General features: G+C 35.8%; 1 protein-coding gene across 2 annotated transcripts in view; it reads left to right on the forward strand.

The window, feature by feature from the left end:
* KPNA3 (karyopherin subunit alpha 3) overlaps nt 1-26,021 on the forward strand; it is a 112,867-nt gene that overhangs the window by 62,356 nt on the left and 24,490 nt on the right. For both annotated transcript variants that reach the window (XM_037159344.2, XM_037159345.2), the window contains 8 exons: nt 1,655-1,744; nt 1,928-1,957; nt 2,044-2,096; nt 2,234-2,329; nt 14,123-14,208; nt 16,247-16,333; nt 16,701-16,870; nt 18,023-18,067. In XM_037159344.2, coding sequence (XP_037015239.1) covers nt 1,655-1,744; nt 1,928-1,957; nt 2,044-2,096; nt 2,234-2,329; nt 14,123-14,208; nt 16,247-16,333; nt 16,701-16,870; nt 18,023-18,067 — 657 coding nt within the window. The remainder of the gene's footprint in view (nt 1-1,654; nt 1,745-1,927; nt 1,958-2,043; nt 2,097-2,233; nt 2,330-14,122; nt 14,209-16,246; nt 16,334-16,700; nt 16,871-18,022; nt 18,068-26,021) is intronic.

A 26,021-nucleotide genomic window follows, 5' to 3' on the forward strand; every position in this document is an offset into this window, starting at 1 on the left:
CCCCCCCCCAGTTTCCCTGATTGTTAGCATTTTCTGTATTTGTGTTATTCTATAATTTTTATGTATCTATATGTTTTTCCTTGAACCAGTTAAATTGCAGGCATTATGCCTATTATGCTTAATGCATCATTCACATTTCATAAAAGCATACTTTCCTAAGTAATCACAGTATATTTGTCAGATTAACATAGATAAATTTTTACTATCAAATTTGTAGACCCAACTCATATTTGCTAATTATTCCTGATAATATCCTTTTTAAATCCGAGTTCCAATTCAGGATTAGACATTGTGGTTAGTTCTCATGTTTCTTTAGTTTCTTTCTTACCAATAGTTCCTCAGTTTTTATCTTCTGAGTAGTTTTAAGATTAATATTTTAATATTAATAATTAATTTAATATTTTAAAAGAGTCATTTTTGTAGAAGGACAGATTTGGGTGTGTTTTACTTTTCTTAGGTGATTGTTGTTTTTATTATTTTGGTTAAGAATAAATACCACAGAAGTGATATTGTTTTCTCAGTTCATCAGACCAGAAGGCACAGTTTTGTGTTTACCTTTATCCCTGATCATAACCTTTGTCACTTGTTCAAGATGCTGTTTGTCAGGTTTTCCCTTTATAAAATAATAACTATTTTGTGAGGATCCACTTGAGACTATAAAATATCAGTGCATGACTTTTAATATTTGTGAGCTGTTAATTTAAAACTAATGTAAAATTATTTGAAGTTACTAAAGTATGTTATCATATAAGTAGAAGTTGCTAATCTCCTAATTAGCATATATTACTAAACATCAGTTTGTCCTAACATGCTTACTCGTACGTAGCACAAAGTAGATGCCATGTAGATTAACCAGTAAGCTTCAGATATAGATACATTTCTAGTTTTAACTTTCTACTTTATATACATTTTAACATGAATATCAATGCCAATTTAATTTTCTGTTATAATCAAACACTTCAGTAAATATTGTGCCAAAGACTGTGTAGTATGCCCTTTGAAATTTTAAGTTGAAAAGCACCTTAGAAGTCATTTATTCAATCTTTATCTAATTTATTTTGTCTTCATTCTATAATAAACTAAAAACTTAGAGAAGATTGATGATTTACCCTGTTACATATTTTATGAAATGGCGCAGGTTGCCATTACAAACAGTTGGAATCCCACAAAATTTAGAAACGTATTTGCTAGTAGAGATTTCTTGTTTGTAAAAGCCAAATAACAGGAGTTTAAATCTGAGATTATGATAAGTAGGTGGCATTTATGATAGCGAATTCCCATTCCCTGCAGTCCCAACAAGAGACAAATTGCACTCAACTCCTTTTCATTAAGCTGACTTCCTAGCAGATTGCTTCAGGCAACCATTACCAAGAAGTAGATGAAAGCTAGCATACTACTTGAAATTTATTTGCTAGACTTTATTATAATGATAATGCATCCCTAAATTTAAATCTTCATTAAAGATTGGGAAGCATAGTATTGGTCAAAACAGTTGGTGCTTAATAAATAGTATATGTGTATGTGTAAAATTCTATTATCCTTATGTAGAAGTCAAGTTTCTTTCACAATTGCCTGAAAGTTTAAATAATTCTAATGGAATCTTTATTATCAGTACCATTATGACTTCTTCAACTATTTATTGGTTACCTTTCAGAACAAAAGAGATGAACACTTACTGAAAAAAAGGAATGTTCCCCAAGAAGAAAGTTTAGAAGATTCAGATGTTGATGCTGATTTTAAAGCAGTAAGTTACCTTGTTCTTATAAAGTATTTTTGATATAGTTTTTGTAATACCCAGAAAATTTGATTTTTAATCTAAAATCAATTGTACAATGATAAAGTATATTACTTATAATTTAATAAATAAACTATTTAATAAGTACAGTTTTGCTAACAAACTCATTGCTGAATTTTCTTTCTTTTTAAGCAAAATGTAACCCTAGAAGCTATATTGCAGGTAAGTTATTAATTTAATATTCTTATTTTGAAATATTTTGAAATTGATTTTTTTTTTATTTTTGAAATTTACATTTCATGTTGCAGAATGCCACAAGTGATAACCCAGTGGTCCAGTTGAGTGCTGTCCAGGCTGCAAGGTAAGTATTAATTTGTCCAGAGAGAGAAGTTACTTCACACATAAGACGTCTTAGCGGATTGTCTAGTAGTAGTAGTACATTGTTATTTCTGTTCATAGTATGAAAATTATAACAACCCTCTTATATTTTTTTTCTAGAAAACTATTATCCAGTGACAGAAACCCACCAATCGATGACCTAATAAAATCTGGGATTTTACCAATTCTAGTCAAATGTCTAGAAAGGGATGATAAGTAAGTATGGATTTGATTCTCTCTTCACTTTTTTCAGTTAACTGAAAATTTAAGAGTTTTATTTAACCATTGGGTTCAGTTTGGTTTTACATTTATATTATTTACTATGTATTTTCATGTAATCATTCTGTCATTATATTCAACAGACCTAAAGTGCTTCTTTCTTGTTTGTAAAGTGTGCATATATTTTCTAGGAAATTTTTAGCTTCTGTTTATTGTCTTTTCTAACTTATTTCGAATATTTAGAATGTTCATTTATTAGTGGTTTTTTAAAATTTATTTATTTATTTATCTGTAGAAGGGAAGGGAAGGAGAGAAGGAGAGAAATATCAATGTATGGCTGCTTCTGGTGCATCCGCAGCTGGGAACTGGCCCCTGCTGGGAACTGGCCTGCAACCCAGGCATGTGCCCTGACGGGGAATCAAACCACGATCTTTTGATTTGCGGGCCCGTGCTCAATCCACTGAGCTACACCAGCCAGGGCTATTAGTGTTTTTTTAAATAATATTTTAAAACAAGCCAAATGGTGTTTGAGTCACTCTTTGCTTGTGAGTCTATATATTGAATAACCTCATGAATGAGTCAAGATGAATGATTTCCAGAACTGAGTAGCTCTTTCTTGGAAATATTCCAGCTGATCCATCAATCCCCTGCAAAGTCTTTAACATGATTAGTTGTCCAACATCATGCTTTTTATTTGTATAAATTAAAATAGGACAAGTTATACTTTTACAAAATAGAAAGAACACCACTTGGTATGTTTTGAGTTACTAGCCCCATTTCTGTTAGTGTTTCAAGATATCCTGTTGTACTTAAACCTCATCAATTTGAATTAAATGGGAAGAATATAAGTTTGAACTCCAAGAACTTTAGAACAAATGCTGATTTTGCATTTTAGAACATTTAGACTAAAATTTGAGATATTTTGCTAAGTGTTGGAGAAGGAATTTTCAATTGACTAAATAAAAATAATGGTATTCAAATGTTGCCACTAAGGGGTTTTCCATTATGTGACAAAGCTACCCCTCTAAAAGTCCTTAAGACTTTAATATTATCACGTATATTTTCTTTCACAAGATTTCTTTAAATAAAAATAAATTTTACTTCAGCTGTTTAAAAAATATTTTGTATTTTGTTCTATCTCTACCTTTAGGGCCCTCTTTTTGTTCTTGATCCACTTCTCTCCATCATATTTCCCTTTTCAGTTTTTGGCATAGACTCACTCTGTGGATGTGTCTGTGAAATATATATGTAGAAAAATATTATATATATATATATATATATATATATATGTAACTACTACCCAAAGCAAAAATAGAAAATTGTCAGTGGTTTCTGTCTCACTTTATGTATTTCTTATGTAAAATATTTTTATAATATAAAAGACCATTGACTTTGGACCCAGATTTAATTCCAGGGTTTGCTGTTGACCAAAACTCAAGGAGCGTCAGACAACCTTATCTATAAAAATTAGGTGGTGACCTGGCTGGTGTAGCTCAGTGGATTGAGCACGGGCCTGCGAACCAGACAATCGCGGTTCGATTCCCAGTCAGGGCACATGCCAGGGTTGCAGGCAGGTTCCCTGCAGGCCAGTTTCCAGCAGGGGACACACGAAAGGCAACCATACATTGATGTTTCTCTCCCTCTCTCCTTCCCTTCCCCTCTGAAGATAAATAAATAATTAAAAAAAAAAATTAGGTGGTGGAGGGAGATCCAAAAGTGATGGCAAATTAAATGGAAGCTACACTCACTTCCTCACAGGACCAGTCTGGAATTACAACTAAATTATAGAATAGTCATCCTGAATAACCAACTAAATAAAGACTGGGTGAAGAGAAGTCTTATAACCAAAGTTTTACAGAAAAAAAAAAAACACATCAAGACTGGTAGGAAGGGCAAAGAAACAAAAATGAATGGTCCCACTGTCATGGGCAGCAGCTAAGGATCCAGAAGGATATCTCAGCTATGGAGGAGTTTCCTCTGAGAAGCATGGGGTCAAACCACAAGTCAGGCTCCTTAGCGCAGAGCACCAGAGCTGGGAAAAGGCGCTCACATAACATCTTACTGTGCAAAGCAGTGGAATTTCTGTCCACCAGGGAGAGAGGGTAGTCCACTAGAGACAAAGCACACTCTCAGGGTTCCAACATACAAAATTTGTTAACAACCACTCACCCTGGGCACTGGCAGAAGGAAAATGGAGCATACTAGTGTCACATGAGGAAAATCTGGGGTTTGTGGCTCCCGGGAGAGAACCAAAGGGATAGTTGCCAAGATCACTATGCTGAGTCATTCTCCCACACCACAGATACCATCTTTCTTAGGTGGAGCACTCTCCTCTATGTGGCATCAGCCTGGGAGAAAATAATAGCCTGACCCTCAGGACTCTGTGTTGCCCTATCTGTGGAGCTTCTGCCCTGCTGAAGAGTATGGCAAGGGGCTTTTTCAGTGACTGAGCCTAACAGGCAGTCAGCAGTTGGAAGCAGAAGGAGGTGGATATTAGGTTACCTCATGACTCTTCCTGACCTGCTCTGAGGCCTCATGCTATAAAAGCCAGCCTTGATGCACAGCATAGTCCTGCATGTACCAAGGCCTGGTAGAGGCAGCCACAAGCTGTGAATCACTTAGCAGGCCAGTCATAAGCAGTGTCATACATTGGTATGCACCAGAGGTCCTCCCAAGAGGCCCAGGACCAACACACCCAAAGGCCAGCTTAAGACAACATCAGAGCAGATTCCAATATGCTTCACAAAACAGCATATCCAAAGGGAGATCTCAGCAGGCACTAAACCCTGTTGAGATAAAGTCTACTTTTTGTGGTTAGCACTTGCAAAGCAGCTTCCATAACATGGTAGGGGTTAAGCCTCAAAGTCAACCAGCCTGAGTATCCATCCCACACATGAAATGGCCAATAACAGTCAAGAGTCAGTCAAAACAAGAGGGCCCACATGACACATACAAGGGACACATCTGGAGCATCTAGCTCAGAATATCAAGAATATTGCACCACAGGACACCTAATACATAAAGCCACCCCATGAAGACTGAGAGTCATAGCAGTTCTGTCTTTTTAAAAAATACATTTTATTGATTGTGCTATTACAATTCTCCTAACTTTTACCTATTTTTCCCCCTCCACCCCATACCCCCATACCCTCTTGCAGTCACCCTCTTAGTCCATGTCTGTGGATAATGCATATAAGTTCTTTGGCTACTCCATTTCCTATACTGTTCTTAATATCCCTCTGCCTATTCTGTAACTTCCTATTTGTACTTCTTAATCCCTGCACCTTTTCCCCCATTCTCTCCCTTCCCCTTCCCAGCTGATAGCCTCCAAATGATCACCATATTCATGATTCTGTTTCTGTTCTGCTTGTTTGCTTGGTTTGTGTTTTAGATTCAGTTGTTGATAGTTGTGAATTTATTGCCATTTTAATGTTTTTAGTTTTGATCTTCTTATTCTTAAGTAAGTCCCTTTAACATTTTATATAATAATGGCTTGGCAATGATGAACTCAGCTTTACCTTGTCTGAGAAGCACTTGATCTGCCCTTCAATTCTAAATGATAGCCTTGCTTGATAGAGTCATTTAGGCAGCTTGCTTTTCATCACTTTGAATACTTCTTGCCAGTCCATTGTAGCCTGCAAAGTTTCTTTTGAGAAATCCACTGACAGTCTTATGGAAATGCCTTTGCAGGTAACTCTCTGCATTTCTCTTACTACTTTTAAGATTCTCTTTATTTTTAACCTTTGGCATTTTAAATATGATGTGTCTTGGTGTTGTTCTCTTTGCATCCATCTTATTTGGGATTCTGTGCTTCCTGGACTTGTGTGTCTGTTTCCTTCACCAAATTAGGGAAGTTTTCTTTCATTATTTATTCAAATAAGTTTTCAATTTTGTGTTCTTTCTAGTCTTCTTCTGGCACCCCTATGATTCAAATGTTGGTATGTTTGAAGTTGTCCCAAAAGCTCATCCTGTCCTCCCTTTTTTAAATTCTTTTTTCTTCTTGCTGTTATGACTAACTTTTTTCCTCCTTGTGTTCCAAATCATTGATTTGATTCTCTGCTTCATCTACTCAACTGTTGATTCCCTGTAAACTTTTCTTTATTTCACTTAGTGCAACCTTAATTTCTGCCTGTATCTGTTTTATGCTGTTGAAGTACCAGTGAGTTCTTTGAACATCAGAATAACCAGTGTTTTGAGTTCTGTATGTGATAGATGGCTTATGTCCATTTTGTTGGTTTTTTTCCTGCGGTTTTGTTTTGTCATTTTGGCCATATTTCCTTGTCTCCTCATTTTGGCAGCCTCCCTGTGTTTGTTTCTATGTATTAGATAGAGCTGCTTTCACTCCCTGCCTTAGTTATGTGGCTGGCCCAGTGTAGAAAAGTGCACCTGTAAGTAGGATGGGGCAGAGGCATACATAATTGCCTGGGCAGGGCAACCTGTATGACCCGTGTTGATGGAGTCTCAGATATGGTATCTGCCCTTTGTGGCTCTGAGCCCTGCTCAAAAAAGGGACAATGGCTGCTGCTTGGCCGTGGAGTTTTGTCTGGGAAGAAGCTATCTCCAGCACTAGCCCTGATGCCAAACTTCATGTGGCATCAGGTGCCCTTTTCTTCCCATGTGGCACTGGTGCCCTTCAACCTGCTGCCCATCCTAAGTCTCTTGCAGACCCTTTAAGAGGGGACACCTGAGAATCCTTCAGTTTCTTCTGCCACCTCAGCCTCCACTGTTTCTGCAACCAGAAATGAAGAGGAGTTGTCTTCCTGGCACTTGAAGCCAGGGTTGGGGATCTGATGTAGGGCTGGGATCCCTTGTTTTATCTACCATATGTGGCCATGAGACTGTATATTCCATGTCTATGCCTCTCCTCCCCTACAACCTGTCTGAGTGAATGTGACTTCTTTAATTCTTTGGTAGTCAGACTCCCATGCAGCTTTATTTACTGACAATTCTGGGTGATAGTTGTTTTGTAGTTTAGTTGTAATTTTTGCTGCAGTCGTACAAGGAGGAGAGCAGTGTATACATATGCCTCCTTCTTAGCCAGAAGTCAGGAGATCCATCTAATACTTTGAAAACAACACAGAGAAGCAGACAAAAGGAGAAGACAGAGAAACAGGCCTAAAATGATACAGCAGGAGAAATATTCAGGAAAAAGAACTAAATAAAATGGATGAAAGCAATTTATCAGATACAGAGTTCAAAGTAATGATTGTAAAGATGCTCAACAGCATGAAAAAAGACTTACAAAGTCATTGAAAAGTCAGAAATGAAAAATACAGTATCTGAAATGAAGAATACACTTGAAATACAAATGAAAGGAATAAACAGTCGGTTGGAAGAAGCAGAGGTCAGAATTAGCAATTTGGAATACAAAGTAGAAAACAACACCAAATCTGAGCAGCAAAAAGAAAAAAAAATTAAATGTGGATAGTTTAAGGGTCGGTATGAAGCATAACAACCTTTGCATCATAGTTATACCAGAATGAGAAGGGAGAGCAAGTGATTGAGAATGTATTTGAAGAAATAATGACTGAAAACTTTCCTAAACTGGAAAGAAAAAGACACAAGTCTGGGAAGCATGGAGTCCCAAACAAGATAGACCCAAAGAAGTCCAGTACAAAACATATCATAATTAAAACAGCAAAAGTAAAAGACAAAGAATCTTAAAAACCACAAGAGAAAGACAGTTACCTACAAGGGAGCTCCCATAAGACTATGAACTGATTTATCAACAAGAACGTTTCATGCCCAAGTGGACTGGCATGAAATATTCAAAGTGATGAAAAGCAAGGACCCACATCCAAGATACTTTACACAGCAAGGCTGTCATTTAAAATTGAAGAAGAAAAATGCTTTGCAGACATAAAGAGCTACAAGAATTAGTTGCCACTAAGCCAGTATTACAGGAATGGTAAAGGCCTGTTTTACAGAAAAGAAGAATGAAAAAAAAGGGAACATAGTTACAAGAATAAAATGGAAATAAATATATACCTATCGATAACACTTTAAATGTTATAATAAGTTATTGCTTTAAATGACTTAAATGCATCAATCAAAAGACATAGGATAGCTGAATGGATAAGAAAACAAACTCATGTATACACTGTCTACAAAGAGACCCACCTCAGAATGAAAGATATATGTAGACTAAAATAAAGCAATGGAAAAACATAATTCATGCAAGTGGAAATGAAAAAAAGACTGGGGTAGCAATTCTTACATCTGACAAATAGACTAAACAAGAGACAAACAAAGATACTACGTAATGAGAAAGGGATTATCAGCCCAACAAGAGGATATAACCCTTGTAAACATTGATGTACCCCAAATATGACCACCTAAATATGTAAGGCAAATCTTGATGGACATAAAGAAAAGATTATCAATACTATAGTCATAGTAGGAAATTTTAACAACCCATGACATCATTGGCTTGATCTTCCAGACAGAAAATCAACAAAGAGGCAGTGGCCTTAAATGACACACTTGATCAGATAGATATAATTGATATCTTCAGAGCATTTCACCCCAAGCAACAAAATATACCCTCTTTACAAGAATATATGGAACATTTTCTACCAGAGATTACCTATTAGGAACAAAACAAGTCTCAAATCATATCAAACATCTTCTTTGACCATAATGATATGAAAAGAAAAATCACACACAAAAAACAGAAATACAAAGACATGCAGGCTAAATAACATGTTACTACACAATGAATGAGTTATGAATGAAATCAGTGAATAAATAAAAGATATCTTGTAACAAATGAAAATGAGAACACAACAACCCAAAAGTCTATGGGACGCAGCAAAAACCAGTTCTAAAAGGGAAATTTGTAGCATTACAGGCTTATCCAAAAAAATAAGGCATAATCAAGTATCAGAAAGAGAAACTAGAAATAATCCCATCCACAATTGCTTCAGAGGGATTAAAACACCTTGGGATAAAATTAACTAAGAATGTAAAAGACCTATACTTGGAAAGCTATAAAACACTGAAGAAAGAAATCGTAGAAGATACAAATAAGCAGTAGCATATACTATGTTCATGATTGGAAGAATTAACATCATTAAAATGTCCACACTACTCACAGCAATCTATATATTCAACACAATTCCTGTCAAAATACCAGTAGTGTATTTCAGTCAATAAGAACAAATATTCCAAAAATGTATACGGAATCACAAAAGATCCCAAGTAGCCACAGCCTTGTGTAAGAATATTAAAGTTGGAAGAATGACAATACCTGATATCATCCTATACTACAAGGCAACTGCAATCAAAACAGCATGGTGTGAGGCATAAAAAGAGATACAGATCAGTGGAACAGAATAGAGAGCTAAAAAATAAACCCATGCCTTAATAGTCAATATTTGTTAAAGGAGGTAGAAACATACAATTGAGGTACAGATACTCTATTCAATAAATGGTTCTGGGAATATTGGACAGATATGTACCCCCCAAAAACAAGACTAGATCTCCCCTCTTACACCATACATGAGAATAAACCTAAAATGGATTAAAAACTAAAATTTTAGACTTAAAACCCTAAGAATCCTAAAAGAAAACATGGACAGGAAAATCTTGGACATTTCTTTTTATTGATTATGCTATTACTGTTGCCCCAATTATTTTTCTCCCTTTTATCACCCCTTTGCCCTATACCACCCCCACACCTTCCAGCATTCTCCCCACCTCAGTTCACGTCCCTGGGTTGTACATACAAGTTCTTTGGCTTCTCTATTTCCTAATACTATTCTTAACTTCCCCTATTTTATGCCTACCAATTAATGCTTATTATTCCCTGTACCTTTCCTCTCCCCATTCTCTCCCATTCCCTCCCCACTTATAATTCTCCATGTGGTCTCCATTTCTTTGATTTTGTTCCTGTTCTACTTGTTTGCTTAGTTTGGTTTTGTTTTTAGGTTCAGTTGTTGATAGTTGTAAGTTGTTATTTTACTGTTTTTGATCTTCTATTTCTTAAATAAGTCCCTTTAACATTTCCTATAATAAGGGCTTCATAATGAACTCCTTTAACTTGACCTTATCTGGGAAGCACTTTATCTGCCCTTCCATTCTAAATGATAGCTTTACTGGGTAGAGTAATCTTAGATGTAGGTCCTTGCCTTTCATGATTTTGTATACTTCTTTCCAGCCCCTTCTTGCCTGCAAGGTTTCTTTTGAGAAATCAGCTGATAGTCTTATGGGCACTCCTTTGTAGGTAACTGTCTCTTTTTCTCTTGCTGCTTTTAAGATTCTCTCCTTCTCTTTAATCTTGGGTAGCTTAATGATGCTGTGCCTTGGGTCCAATTTCTTTGGAACTCTTTGGGCTTCCTGGAAGTCTATTTCTTTTGCCAGATTGGGGCAGTTTTCCAGCATTATTTTTTCAAGTAAGTTTTTAATTTCTTGGTCTTCTTCTTCTCCTTCTGGCACCCCTAGGATTCGGGTATTGGGTCACTTAAAAGTTATCCCAGAGGTTCTTAAGCCTCTCCTCATTTTTTTTTGAGTTCTTACTTCTTTATTCTGTTCCAGTTGGATGTTTATTTCTTCTTTCTGGTTCAAATTGTTGATTTAAGTCCAGATTTCCTTCCCTTCACTGCTGGTTTCTTGTATATTTTTCCTTATTTCACTTTGTATAGCCTTCATTTCTTCTTTCGTTTTGTGACTGAGCTCAATTGTTGGGAACTACCCTGCCTGGTTGTAGAAGCTGTAACCCCCCCATGGCTAAGGCTGAGTGAGAGACCTTGGGAACATAAGCTATAAGGAGACAAATCTTCCTTGTAGGGTTGCTGCCTCTGCCCCCTTTACTTCACCCTGCTTGGCCCTGAGTGGTTGACTGGTTAGCCAATGACAGGTAAGATTTCTCAAAGGAGGGATGACCTAAGACAGTCATGGTCACAAAGGGGCCCTCAGAGAAGGACTTGGGGAACTATAGAGAAAGCAGATGATGGACCCTTTCCCATTCAGCTTTGACATAGCTTGAGTCCTCTGTCTTCAAGAAGTATCTTAATCTCTTGGCTGTCTTACTTCCCCTGCCTGACTTAAGCCTGAAACAATGCTAGAGGTGGGTGCAGCCCTGTGCTGGAAAGGGCAGGTTCCCTTGGGGGATCAGGCCTAAGAAAGAATGCATAAAATCCTGTGAAACCTGCATTGCTAATACCCTCAATTTAAATAGTAAGGGTCCAACCCTGAAATGAGTTTGTTTCCCCAAAGTTTTATGGCCCTTTAGCTATCTGACCCTGACTCAAAACAAGCCCTCAGAGATATCTGAATGTTATCTATTGTTTGATTATTACTGCCTGACTGTGATTGACCTTTATATATATGCCCTGTATTCCTATGCAAGTAAACCCAATAAAAGGCCATTGAGGAACAGGCTCCTGGCCCTTCTCCTTGGAGAAGATCAGCCACCTTTCCTCCCCAAGCAGATTATGTCTCAGTAGACTTATTTTTATCTGTGGTGGCTGGGGGTGGGGGGGCCTGTTAGCAGAGCCCCCCCAACACTCAATTCTGTGAGCAACCTGATTACCAGTGCTTTGAACTCTGCATCAGATAGGTTAGCTATCTTAAAGCCTAGCTCTTTTTCTGGAATTTTGATGTGTTCTTTCATTTGGGCCATATTTCTTTGTCTTAGCACACCTGTTTGGTTGTAAGGAGAAGAGCCTTAGGTATTCACCAGGTTGAGGCAACCCTCTTTACTGTGTTGTGACACTGTCTGTGGGGGAGGTGTTAGAGAGAGAAGGATTACTTACTCATTCAGCTCTCGCCCCACTTTCCAATGAACTCTCCATTGAGACTGGGAGTTTCTGCTGCTTTTGCAACCCCCACAGGATTTTTCCACTAGCAGTTTTAAGTCTTGTTTCCCAGCCAGCCAGCCCCCGTGGTCAGCTGCCTTGCCATGGGTCCTCCCCAACTGGCTGCCCATCTCCCACCCCTCTTACTGTTCTGGATGAACATTTATTTAACTCCTTGGTTGTCAGTTCCACCCAGTTTGACTTTCTGGAAGTTCTGGTTGTTTATTGTTTTTAAATTGGTTATTCTTTTTTCGGTCGTGCGAGGAAGTGAAGTGTTTCTACCTACACTTCCATCTTTGCCAGAACATTTGGGACATTTCTTGTAGCAATGTTTTTTCTGACATCACCTGAGGCCAGGAAAAGAACAAATTTTTAAAATGAGACTACATTAAACTTTTGCACCATGTAACACTGGTGAAAAGTTCTCCCATTTAGTGTGTCTCCCATTCAGTCTTAAAGTTTGCAGCAGCAGAATTTATGGTTTCTGCAGCAGGAAGTACAATTATTACCAATGATGGAACAGGAATAAATCCTGCACAGATTGCTGGAAATGTTTTCAAAAAGCATGGTTTAGGACCGCAAATTATTGTTTGAGATTGTTTGAAGTTGTTAGTATCTGCTACTTGGAAGATATGATTACCTTTCAAGAAAATATTGGTAATGTTTTGAACTGAAATTAGGCTTTTAAAATACTATGAATGGTTGGTGAAATAATGAAAGGTGACTCTGTCCTTTCTAATTATTCTCACTCTTCATGTGAAGAGGGAATGCTTATACTTTGAGGGTACCATCTCCATAGAAGATCTTTGCTACCTCATAGCATGTACAGCTAGTTCATTGGTCAGGGGTGGGGTTGTCATAAATGGATTAGTCAACTGTGTTTTGTTGCCAGAGGATGCTTCTGAAAATTCTTTCTGAACATATATGGAAAATTTAAATTCATTGAATTTTTAAAAATAAACTAAAAATTCATTGGTTGTAATTTATAGAAATAATGTATACAAAACACTTAACAATATCAAGCTTATAATAAATGTTCATTTATTGTTTATTCTTGCACTCATTATTTATTTATTTTTATATCTTTTCTTGTTTTTCTAATGATGTCTTCTGAGACTTTGCCTGGTTTTATAATTTGATGTTTTACAACTTAATTTTTTTTTTTTTAATTTAAGGCCCTCATTTCCCAGTATTTTGTCAGACCACTTAGTCTAGCTTAATAACCTTTTCTTCTTCCATTCTGGGACAGCATATACTGTCTCATCATCTTTGATCATTTTCTTTTACTACTTCTCTGCCTCTGATACTCCTATTCCCTGCCTTTTGCCAAAATTCACTATCTTGCCTTCTACCCAATTTTCTCATCTGTCCTATCCCTTAATCTCATTGCTTGTATCTCTGATACTTATTCTCCTTAAACCTTTTCATACTTGGATTTCTCTAAAGTTTTGATGCTAACAACCTCACTTTCTTTCTTCAACAACTACAGAGTGTTTTTCTACATCCCTGTTCTTTGGCTCTCCTTTGTTTTGGCTCACAACCACCGCCTCCCACCTTGGTATTATCTTTAAAGGAATTTCTGTCCTTTCAGCTATGTATCCTAAATTAGTGTAGATAATTCCCTTTTAACAGGTCTCTCCTACATCAGCCTTTGGCCTTTAAAAATTCATTCTGCATACCATGGTCTCCCACATTGTCTTTAGTTCTTTTTTCAGTTGCACTTTATATTTAGTATGTCTATAGGAAAAAATGTCATGTTCTGAAGCTTGGGATTTGAGTCTTCTTCCCTCCTCACCCCCACTCCATCAACACACACACAGACACACACACTTTACAGCCTGAATGAGACATTCAGGTGGAGATATGCAACAAGCAGTTGGATATCACCAGGTGAAAATCAGAGGCAACATAAAGGACAAGGATATAGATCTGTAGATCATAAGTTTAAGTGAAAGTTCTGTGCCTAAACATCTTTATTTATTTCTTTTTCCAGTCCTTCATTACAGTTTGAAGCTGCTTGGGCGTTAACTAATATAGCGTCTGGAACTTCTGCCCAGACTCAAGCTGTTGTACAGTCTAGTAAGTAAATTAGCTTCCTTATTCACTGGCCTTTTAAAAAAAAATAAAGACAAGAAAGTGGAGTTTTATCGTAATTTTATATTGTAACATTTTAAAACTGGTGCATTTAATAAGCTACTTTTGATGATTATCATCTTTTGCATAGGTATCATTAGTTGGTCATTAAATAATTTTAATTGTAGGTATTAAAATGTGAATAAACATTTATCTTTTTAGGCAGGGACCATCTTCTACTGGCAGGTTTTAAATTTCTGTTTCTGATAACTCAAAAGGTTCTGAGTGGCTTATGCATTTTAGCTTGTTGTAACATATATATTTTTTAAAGTATGCCTACCTCAAGAGGGGATAGCTGTTATTAATATATTGATAAGACTGACAAAAGTTTTTTGGCAAAAAATGTGGAACACTAAACTGACCTTAGGTACTACTCAAGATGATGTTAAGTCATATATGATGTAGCAACATTGAATCAGGTAGTGAGGATACTATTCTTTTAGTTTTCTTTTTTATATATTTTGATAATGTTTAGGAGACAGTTTCTTCTTAGATATTAGTTATAACATAATGGGAAGATATTTTAGACTAGGACTTTTAATAGAGACTAGTAGATATAACTTAAAGCAGTGTTGTGTTTTCATTTTTAATTTTTTGGTTATCTTCTGTTTGTGGTAAGTGATACGGGTCTTCTATTTATAAAGTTGAAAAATAAAACTAGTTAAATTACAAATGTAAGTGAATTGAAACCTTCATACATTTCTGGCAAGAATATAAAACAGTACAGCCTTTTTGGGAAAACAGATGATCTCAAAAGGTTAATTATAGAGCTACCATATGACACAGCAGTTCCACTAGTAGATGGAACCAAGAGATGGGAAACATGTCCTCACAAAGCCTTGTACACAGATGTTTACAGCAGGTTTACTCATACTAGCCCCCAAGTGGAAATTATTCCATTATTTCTAATGGAAATAATCCCAGTGTCCATTAATGATGAGTGGATAAAATGTGGTACACACTTGAAAACTATTCAGCAGTAAAAAAGCATGAAGTATGGATCTATGCTATAACATAGATGAACCTTAAAATCCTTATGCTAGGTGAAAGAAGCCAAACACACACAGAAAACATGCTATACAATTTTAGCTATATGAAGTGTTTAGAATAGGAAAATCTATGGAAAAAGAGATTAAAAGGTTGCCTGGGGCTGGGGAAATAGGCAGCAAGACTGCTGTGGGTACCAAATTTCTTTTGAGGGTGATGGAAATGTTGTAAAATTAGATTGTTTTGATAGCTGTACAACTCTGTAAATACTAAAAACCATTGAATTGTACACTTAGATAAATTATATGTAAATTATATTTCAATAAAGCTGTTAAAGGTATGAGTCAACTTTAATTTCAATATTGAGTAAATAATACAGGTAATGCAGAGATACAGCAAAAAATCCTAGAGATAGTACATACACACCTAACTGAAATTTATGAAAAAGTGATCAGGCTTGTGCTTAGTTTTCTATTGATACCTGGAATGACTATTATATGAGTGTTTTTAGAATTTGGGTTAATGTGAAAATCATGTAAAGAGTAAGGATTGTAACGATAAATTCTTTTAAAATACAAGGTAGGCCTAATTTAGGAATAACCAGTTCTTTAGTTAATCTCATATCAACAATTTGGATTACATTGACTAAAATATTATATTCTAAGGTTATATATTTGGTGTAGGAACTCTTTCTTTTTTAATGTATTATAGACAAAAATTTTAATGCATTATGGCAAAAATTGCTCCTGCTTGTTTTTAGTTAATGATTTAAAAGCAACTTTTATATACTGTTAATTAGGTGTGTTACTTGAACATTACTACGGGAAATACTAAAATTGATTATTTTCAGGTTAGAAGTATTTGCCCCATTTGTTTCATTCAGTGGGCAACTATCGAGTAACAGATTCTATATATTTTACGGGCTTATTTAGGCTTAAATATCTATAAACTGTTCACCATTTTGCAGTCTAACTATCAGCCTTTTTTTAAAAAATAGATGCTGTGCCTCTCTTTCTGAGACTTCTCCATTCACCACATCAGAACGTTTGTGAGCAAGCAGTATGGGCTTTAGGAAACATTATAGGTAAGTTGCATTTAGGTTTGGAAAGACTTCAATTAAGAATCTTACTTAACTTTTTTTCTACATTGGCATAGCCATGACCGCACTATGTTTCCTCTAATTTTAACATGGGTTGACTATCTTTTTGCCTCATAAATACTCATTTAAAATGGTACCTCTTTGAAACAGGTATGCAATTTGCTGTCAAGACTGGTAGGTTAAATTTGTGTCCCCCACCAAATCAAAGTCTGGAGAAACAACAACTCTCAATGCCCTTGACTAATGGTGAGGAAACATAGAACATCAATGTCCCAACATGAGCCATTGCATACATTTCAGACTTTCTCATCCTGAATGTAATTTTTTTTAAATACAATTTTCATTTCTGTAGGTGATGGTCCTCAATGTAGAGATTATGTCATATCACTGGGAGTTGTCAAACCTCTTCTGTCCTTCATCAATCCCTCCATTCCCATCACCTTCCTTCGGAACGTCACATGGGTCATTGTCAATCTCTGCAGGAATAAGGACCCCCCACCGCCTATGGAGACAGTTCAGGAGGTAAATGAAGATTGCAAAGGCCAGATGGTATATTTTCCCTATGTTTATGCTTTAGATTTTCATGCACAGGGAATGCAATAATGCATATACTGATTTCATTGCAGGTATGAGAATTTTAAAGTAATGTCTTTAATTTTTGACTCCTGTTAAAAAATTTTTGACCTGAAAGAATGTCAGTCTATCCTAATTCTTATTTTTATGACTATTTTAATAAAAATAAAATATTAACAATTCAGAAAATGAAAAAAAAATAAAATTGCAAAGTTTTATTACTACATTGCATTGTTGATTTAACACCAAAAATAAGGGATTGATGCAGATAAAACTAATATACTTATTATATGCAAATATTCTTACATGAATTTGTATTAAGTCCAATTGAAATTTTTCTGATTAGTAACAAAAGTAGTGTCCTTAAATGTATCATACTTAGTATTAGATCTACAATTAAAATAAGTAAAAACTTTCATCTAATTTATAAATGATTTGAGTACTTAAGTTTTTAAAAATCTTACATAACCTTTAATCATTTGACTATGTAGAAAAATGTTGATTATGAATCTTTCTAGTTGACATCTTTTGCTGGCTTCTGCTACCTTTTGCTACTATGGAAAGAGTATTTAGTGTGATTCCCATCCCAGATTTTAAAAAAATAAAGATCTATAAGGCCTGAATTTAACAAAAAACTTTATACTTTGTACTGGTTATAATTTTCTTAACTAAAGCTAAGCTTAAAAACTTTAATTTGACAATTTGACTCAAGTAGCTTATTAAAATCGTATTTTTACTTAAGCAGGTAAGTGAAAGGATGATGGCAGTTTTAAAAATAGCTACACTGTCTATTTGCATCTCCATTCTTTGCACTTGACATATATGTCATAAAAAGGTTATTGAAAATAAATGTTTTTTTCTTTAAGGTACATTAATCTCTGCCAGATGTACTTGGATATATATTAATTGGTCATCTGAAATATGATTTTGGTTGTCCAGATTGAAATGATCAAATTTCCGTTTTCCTAACAGAGAGTCAAACAAATTTAATATTGTCTTTTCTTACCCTGCAAATAGTATTTACTGCTTTTTGTATCAGTTATTCATTTTTATAAGGATATATGCATCAACTCTAGTGTATTGTTTATCTTCTTTCCTTAGATTTTGCCAGCATTATGTGTCCTCATATACCATACAGACATAAACGTAAGTAATGCAGCTTAGATTTAGGATTTTGCCCTTGATGAAATGAGAGGGGTCATTTATTCTTTGGGCTTTTAATAAATGTTAACATATATCTTACTAACTTCTCAAATTTCCAAAATGTATAACTTGTTTTTAGAAATAAGGTTAAAAGAAGTTTATAGCTTAAACCATCCAGATGGCAAAATGCTAACTTTAAGAAAATACTACACATATAGTTTATTTATCTGTACCATTATCGGTAGTGTTTTAAGTATTTAAGTGGTAAAAATTTTATAAAGTATCTTCATATTTTTTAAATCTCATTTGATTCTTATAGTAGGTGGGCTAGACAATATCATCATCTTCATTTTACACAATAAGAAACACCATCAGAGAAACATTAAGTGACTTGTTTAAAAGTTGCAGAGCTTGTAAGGGTCAAAATTGATAGTCAAAACACATCTTCTGTTGACAAATATTGTGCATTTTCCATGAAACCACACTGCCTCCCAGGCTACAACCTTTTGAGGTATAATATTGAATAATATCTCATCCAGTTTTAAATGCAAGTACATTTTCAGATGAATTGTTTATTATATAAGGTTTAGTTAAGTGTTTACTATACACATTCTGGCAAATGTTTTTATTAGCCAATCTGAAAATTCTCCTAAATGTTGCAAGGCAAGGTGTTAATATTTCCATGGAGTAGAACAATGGGTAAATTTCATTGACTCTAGTATTGAGTCTGTCTAGCATTGATCTATCTGGCTTCTGAAAGAGATCAAATAAGATCTCTTTCTAATTTATTGTATGTTTGTGTTTTTATAATCCTATCTTTGTGTGTTTGTGCCAGAATTATGTGATTTATCGTTGAGATTTAAAAAAAAATAGATCTCTGCTAACATTTCTCAAGAGGCGATATAGTTCATAAACAAATACTGGACCACATTTCTCTAGTTTGTTTTACTACATTAAGCTCTTAGGAAGTAATCTTTTAAAGATAACTGAAGTAACTTTTTATTTATGACATATTACCTTAAAGTGTCATAAATATTAAATGAAACATTTTAATTATATGTTAGCCTGTTTTTAAAATGGATGGAAAAGCAACTAGCAAAAGACATATAAGATAATAAATATAAAAGAGAGAAGGTAAAATATTTTATAAAATGTATCTGTTGCTATTGAATGTCAAATTTAGTTCTATGCTTTATGATAGCCTCTCCTAACCACTACTGCTTCTAGTTCATTCCTTTATCAACCTCCTTAAACCTACTATAATAACAGAATAGGCCTACCTACATTCAATTTTCCTTATTCCACACACGCCATACCTCTTGTAAGTTATGACCGTTAATAGATGGGTATACCTCATACCCATGGGTATGAGATATACATAGATGGGTATACAAACACCTGCAACTTAACTTCTTAAGCAGTTCATTGGATTATTAACTACACTTGTATTCTCCAAACCCTCCATGTATTATTGAGTCCTGAATACCTTTCTTCATGTTTCTGAAATGACTTTTTCAACTTGACAAAAATCTTACTTATCCTAGTTATATGATTTTAGATAAATTCCTAACTGTCTTGCCTCTCTTTTTCCACATTTGTAAGATGGAGATTATGTCAGTACCGATCTCATAGGATTTTTGTGAAGAATAAATGAGTTAACATATGAAAAGTATTTACAACAATGCCTGACGTGTTTCAAACCCTCAGTAAAAACTGTTAACAATTATCTTTGTCACCTCTGTCATCACTTCTACCATCATCCTTCTCCTTATATGCTTATTTCAAATGTTATTTCTTAGTGAAGCTTTCTAGTTGCTACAGAGAATATGTGCTTTCATAATCTAGCATTTTGGTTATTTCTCTATTTAACTTTGTCCTCCTGTTTGTTTTCACACAATAGTGTATATATATGTGGTCATGAAAGAGCATAGGCCTTTCACCTGGCTTCAGTTCTCACCTATGGCACTTATTCATCATTGTATGCACTTAAATTGTTTTATATTACTGAGCTTCAATATCCTTATTTGTAAAATAGGAGAATATAAACATCTCATATGGGTGGTAGTAAAGGTAAAGGAGACTATAGAAGTAGATTCAGAATAGACAATCTTTTTCTTTAGATTACTGTTGATTTACTTACTAATTACCAAATGGTACTCTATATTATTAAATCTTTTATTGTGATGCTTATTGTCACTTTTAAAAATATATTTCATTGATTATGCTATTACAGTTGTCCCATTTCCCTCCCCCTTTACTCCCCTCTGCCCTGCACACCCCCTCCAACCCACATTCCTGCCCACCTTAGATCATGTCCATGGATCATACATATAAGTTCTTTGGCTTCTACATTTCCTGTACTATCTTAACCTCCCCCTGTCTATTTTGTACCTACTATTTGCTACTTATTCCTTGTACCTTTTCCCCGATTCCACCCCCTCCTGACTGATAACCCTCCTTGTGATCTCCATTTCCTTAATTAAATTTCTGTTCTAGTTGTTTGCTTAGTTTGTTTTTGTTTTTAGGTTCGGTTGTTGATAATGGTAAGTTTGTTGTCATTTTACTGTTCATATTTGTTTATCTTCTTTTCCATTTAACATTTTATATAATAAGGGCTTACTGATGATGAACTCCTTTGACCTGATCTAATCTGGGAAACATTTTATCTGCCCTTAAATTGTAAATGATAGCTTTGTTGGATAGAGTAATCAAGGATGCAGGTCCTTGCCTTTCATGACTTGGAATACTTCTTTCTAGCCCCTTCTTGCCTGTAAGGTTTACTTTGAGAAAAAGGCTGATAGTCTTATGGGCACTCTTTTGTAGGTAACTGTCTCCTTCTCTCTTGCTGCTTTTAAGATTCTTTCCTTCTCTTTCATCTTGGGTAACGTAATTATGATGTGCCCTGGTGTATTCTTCTTTGGGTCCAACTTCTTTGGGACTCTGTGGGCTTACTAGACTTCCTTGAAGTCTGTTTCCTTTGCCAGATTGAGGAAATTTTCCATCATTATTTTTTCAAATAAGTTTTCAATTTCTTGGTCTTCCTCTTCTTCTTCTGGTACCCCTATGAGTCAGGTGTTGGAACATTTAAAGATATCCTGGAGGTTCCTAAGCCTTTCCTCATTTTTTTGAATTTTTGTTTCTTCATTCTGTTCTGGTTGAATGTTTACTTCTTTCTTCTCCAAATTGTTGATTTGAGTTCTGGTTTCCTTTCCATCACTGGTGGTTCCCTGCATATTTTCCTTTATTTCACTTTTTATAGCCTTCATATTTTCCTCTATTTTAGGACCATACTCAACCATTTTTTGTGAGTATCCTGATTACCAGTGCTTCAAACTCTGCATCTGATAGGTTGGCTACCAGTTTGTCCTTTAGTTGTATCTTTTCAGGATCTTTGACCTATTCTTTCATTTCAGCCTTTTTTTTTTTGTCTCTGCATGCCTGTTATGTAGTAAGAAGTGAAACCTTAGGTATTTGCCAGGTTGGGGCAACCCACGTTACTGCATTGTGGTGCTGTATGTGAAGAAGGGGTCCAAGAGGGAACAATGCCACTTGCTTGGTTCTTGGTGGGCTTCTAGTCACTTCCTCACTACCCACAAACCAGTTAGGCCCTTCTGGTGCTGATTCCTGGGTGGGTGGGTATATGTACATTCTAGGACCCTGTGGGTCCGTCTCTGCAATAAAGTCTCCTGTGAGGCTGGGAGTTTGTCCTGCTGCTGCAACCCCCAAAGGTGTTTTTCAGTCAGAGGTTTTGGGGCTTTATTTCCCCACCCTGGAACTTGGGGTTGCACAATCTGTCTCGCTCTCCAGTTGTTCCTCCTGGTTTATCTGAAGGTGAATGTGGGACTTCCTACTCCACCAGCCACCTCCTTGCCATGAGTCCTCTCTGCCTCTCTTTACCCCTCCTACTGTTTTGGATGAATGTTTCTTCTTTAACTCCCTGGTTGTTGGACTTCCATACAGTTCAATTTTCTGCCAGTTGTGGTTGTTTTCTGTTTTTAAATTTGTTGTTTTCCTTCTTTTGGTTGTGCAATGAGGCATGGTATATTGTACTTATGCCTCCACTTTGGCTGGGAGTCCAACAGTCATTGACAAAACTGAATTACTTTCACTTTTTTAAAAATCTACTACTAATGTTGAGGTCTTAGAGAGCAGGGTCTTCTTTATTTTTGAGCTCATAATTCATGGCAAAGTTATAGCTTTAGGGGAATAATCTCTGAGTGTTTGTTAAACTTGACAACTATAACTACAATAATATGCCACTTTAATACCCCTGGCTTTTAAGTAAACACAACCAATAGATAGTAGAAGATTTTATTTACTTATAATCAATCTCATAAGTGCTGGGGAAAAGTCTTGATGGAAATATTAGATATTTTATATTTTTTCTCTTTTAATCTTTGCTGTTAGAAAGCATAGAGCTAAATTTGACATTCAATGACAACAAATTCATTTTTTGTATAATTTTACCTCCTTTTATAATATTTATTGTTTTATGACTTTTTGCTAAGTCACTTTTCTCTTTGTGCTAGCATATAACTAAAAGTGTTTCACTTAATATTTACATTTCAGGCTAATGTGTCACAAGTAAAAAGTTATTTCAGTTACCTTTAAAAGATTCCTTCCTAAGAGCTTAATATACTAAAACAGACTAGAGGAATGTGGTCCAGTGTTTGTTTATGAACTACACTGCCTCAATAAATGTTAGCAAAGATGTATTTTATTTATTTTTTAAACATATTTTATTGATTATGTTATTACAGTTGTCCAATTTAACCCCCTTTATTTTCCTCCACTCTGCACACGCCCTCCCACCTGCTTTCCCCCCCTTTAGTTCATGTCCATGGGTAGTACATATAAGTTCTTTGGCTTCTACATTTCCTATACTATTCTTAAACACCCCCTGTCTATTTTCTACCCACCTTTTATGCTACTTATTCTCTGTACCTTTTCCCGTTCTCTCCCCTCCCATTCCCCCACTGATAACCCTCCATGTGATCTCCATTTCTGTGATTCTGTTCCTGTTCTAGTTGTTTACTTAGTTTTTTATTTTTGTTTTTGTAGGTTTGGATGTTAATAGCTGTGAGTTTGTTGTCATTTTACTGTTCATATTTTTTATTTTCTTTTTCTTAGATAGGGCCCTTTAACATTTCATATAATAAGGGCTTGGTGATGATTAACTCCCTTAACTTGACCTTATCTGGGAAACACTTTATCTGCCTTTCCTTTGTAAATGATAACTTTGCTGGATAGAGTCATTTTGGATGTAGGCCGTTGCCTTTCATGACTTGAAATACTTAGAAAGCATAGAGCTAAATTTGACATTGAAATTTATGCTTGAAATCAATTTCCAGCCTGTAAGTTTTTTTGCCTCTAAGTTTATTCTTCTTTGCCTGTAAGTTTTCTTTTGAGAAATCAGCTGATAGTCTGTCTTATGGGCAGTTCATTGTAGGGAACTGTCTCCTTTTCTCTCACTGCTTTTAAGATTCTCTCCTTCTCTTTAATCTTGAGTAATATAATTATGATATGCCTTGGTGTGTGCTTCTTTGGGTCCAACTTCTTTGGGACTCTCTGTGCTTCCTGGATTTCCTGGAAGTCTATTTCCTTTGCCAGATTGGGGAAGTTGTCCTTCATTATTTTCTCAAATAAGTTTTCAGTTTCTTGGTTTTTCTCTTCTCCTTCTGGAACCCCTATATTTCAGATGTTGGAATGTTTAAAGATGTCCTGGAACCCCTATATTTCAGATGTTGGAACGTTTAAAGATGTCCTGGAGGTTCCTAAGCCTCTCCTCATTTTTGTTGAATTCGTGTTTCTTCATTCTGTTCTAGTAAATGTTTTTTTTCTTCCTTCAGCTCGAAACCCTTGACTTGAGTCCTGGTTTCCTTCCTGTCACTCTTGCTTCCCTGTAGATTTTTTTTTTAATTTCACATAATGCAACCTTCATTGCTGCCCGAGTCTTTAATGCTGTTGAAGTACCCAGTGAGTTCCTGGAGCATCCTGATAACCAGTGTTTTAACTGTGCTTCTGATAGGTTGGCTATCTCTTTGTCACTTATTTGTATATTTTCTGGAGCTTTGATCTGTTCTTTCATTAGGGACATTTTTTTTTTTTTTTTGTCTCAGTGTGTCTGTTATATGGTAAGGGATGGAGCCTTAGATGTTCACTAGGGCGGGGCAACCCACATGGCTGTGTTGTGATGCTCTATGTCAGGGAGGGGTCTGAGAGGGAACAATGCCACTTGCTTCACTCTCTGCCGGTTTTCAGTCACTTCTTCCACTACCCTCAAGCAAATTAGGGCCTTCTGGTTCTGATTCCCGGGTGGGTGGGTTTGTGTATATTCCAAGACCATGGATTTCTCCAGTGAACTCTCCTGTGAGGCTGGGAGTTTCTCCTGCTGCTGCCTCAACCCCCACAGGTGTTTTTAGTCAGAGGCTTTGAGGCTTTATTTCCCTACACTGGACTCCTGGGTTGTGTGGTCTGTCCCGCTCCCCAGTTTATCCTCCCAGTTTTTCCCCCACACAAATGTGAGACTAGCCATTCTGCCAGCCTCTGCCTTGCCTACCTCAGTCCTCCAGCCTCCTACTGGTCTGAATGAATGTTTCTTAACTCCTTGATTGTTGGACTTCCATACAGTTTAATTTTCTATCAGTTCTGGTTGTTTTTTGTTTTTAAATGTGGTGTTGTTCTTTGGTTGTGGGAGGAGACACAGCATGTCTACCTACACCTCCATCTTGGCCAGAAATCTCTTCAGATGTATTTTATTTTATCCCAAGGATAAATCACACAATTCTGGCACACACATGCATTATGTGTATATAAACAAAGATAAGATTATAAAAACACAAATATACAACAAATCAGAAAGAGATCTTAATTGGAATAATAGAAGCCAGATCAAAGCTAGACTCAATTCTAGATTCAATGAAATTTACCCACTGGTTTATTCCATGGCAGAATAACACTCTGCCTTGCTTCATTTGAGAGAAAGAGGTAAAATGAATAGAACTTCAAGAGGAAAAGATCGAAGATAAGGAAAAATAAAAATTATTTTGGTCTCTAAATTTTAGCAATTTGAATAGATTTAGCAATTTGAATAGACACCATGAACCATCCATCAAAAGGAACAAAGAAAAATGATGAGACTGGTAGGGGAGGATCACGAGTTCATTGTAGGACAAACATGTTGATTCTGATTTACTTGTTTCTCGGTAGGTATGTTTCCACAAATGAAAAAGCAATCCAGATTTGAAATTTATCAGTATTTAAGCGATTAATAAAAGTATGATCATCAAGTAGGATTTAGAAAAAGGGCAAAAATTGAAATCTAAGGAATTCTCTGCATTTGAACAGCAACAGCAAGGGAAGAGGAATATGCAAAAGTTTTTATAGAGAGAAGGAAACATAAATTATGAAACAAAGTGTAGGGAAAAGATAAGACAGATTTAGGAAGGTTTAGATTATGCAGGGTATTGTATACCACCTTAAGAACCATTTATCCTTTTTATGTAGCTGATAGGGAGCCAGAGAATAATGGTCTGCTTTCTATTTTGGATTGATTTCAGAGGAAACTGGAGCTGGGAAGACAAAAGGTGGTGATTTTGTGGTATGGGTAAAAGAATATTAGAACCAGTACTAGAGCTTAGACTTTAGGAATAAAAGGACAGGGGAAGACTTGAGAAATGTTAGGTGATAAATTTGCTGGGTTTGTTATGGATGATGAGAGAAGGAAAGAATTAGGAATACCCAGCTTTCTAACTTGGGTTTTAGGGTAGGACACAATAGAAAACAAGATTAGCAGCAGGAAGATGTATAAAACAGCAAGAATGACCTAATTTATAAGGTAATGACTTAGGAGAATGCTGGAAAAGCTGGGTTGGGGTGTGGAGATAAAAGTAGTGTGTGGACTTCTATATGCCTATGTGACATTAGAACAATTAAATATTGACCCTGAGTAACAGAG

The sequence above is a fragment of the Artibeus jamaicensis genome, unplaced genomic scaffold (genome assembly GCF_021234435.1).
Source record: "Artibeus jamaicensis isolate MK-2021 breed Jamaican fruit bat unplaced genomic scaffold, CSHL_Jam_final contig_410, whole genome shotgun sequence".
Classification (NCBI taxonomy): domain Eukaryota; kingdom Metazoa; phylum Chordata; class Mammalia; order Chiroptera; family Phyllostomidae; genus Artibeus; species Artibeus jamaicensis.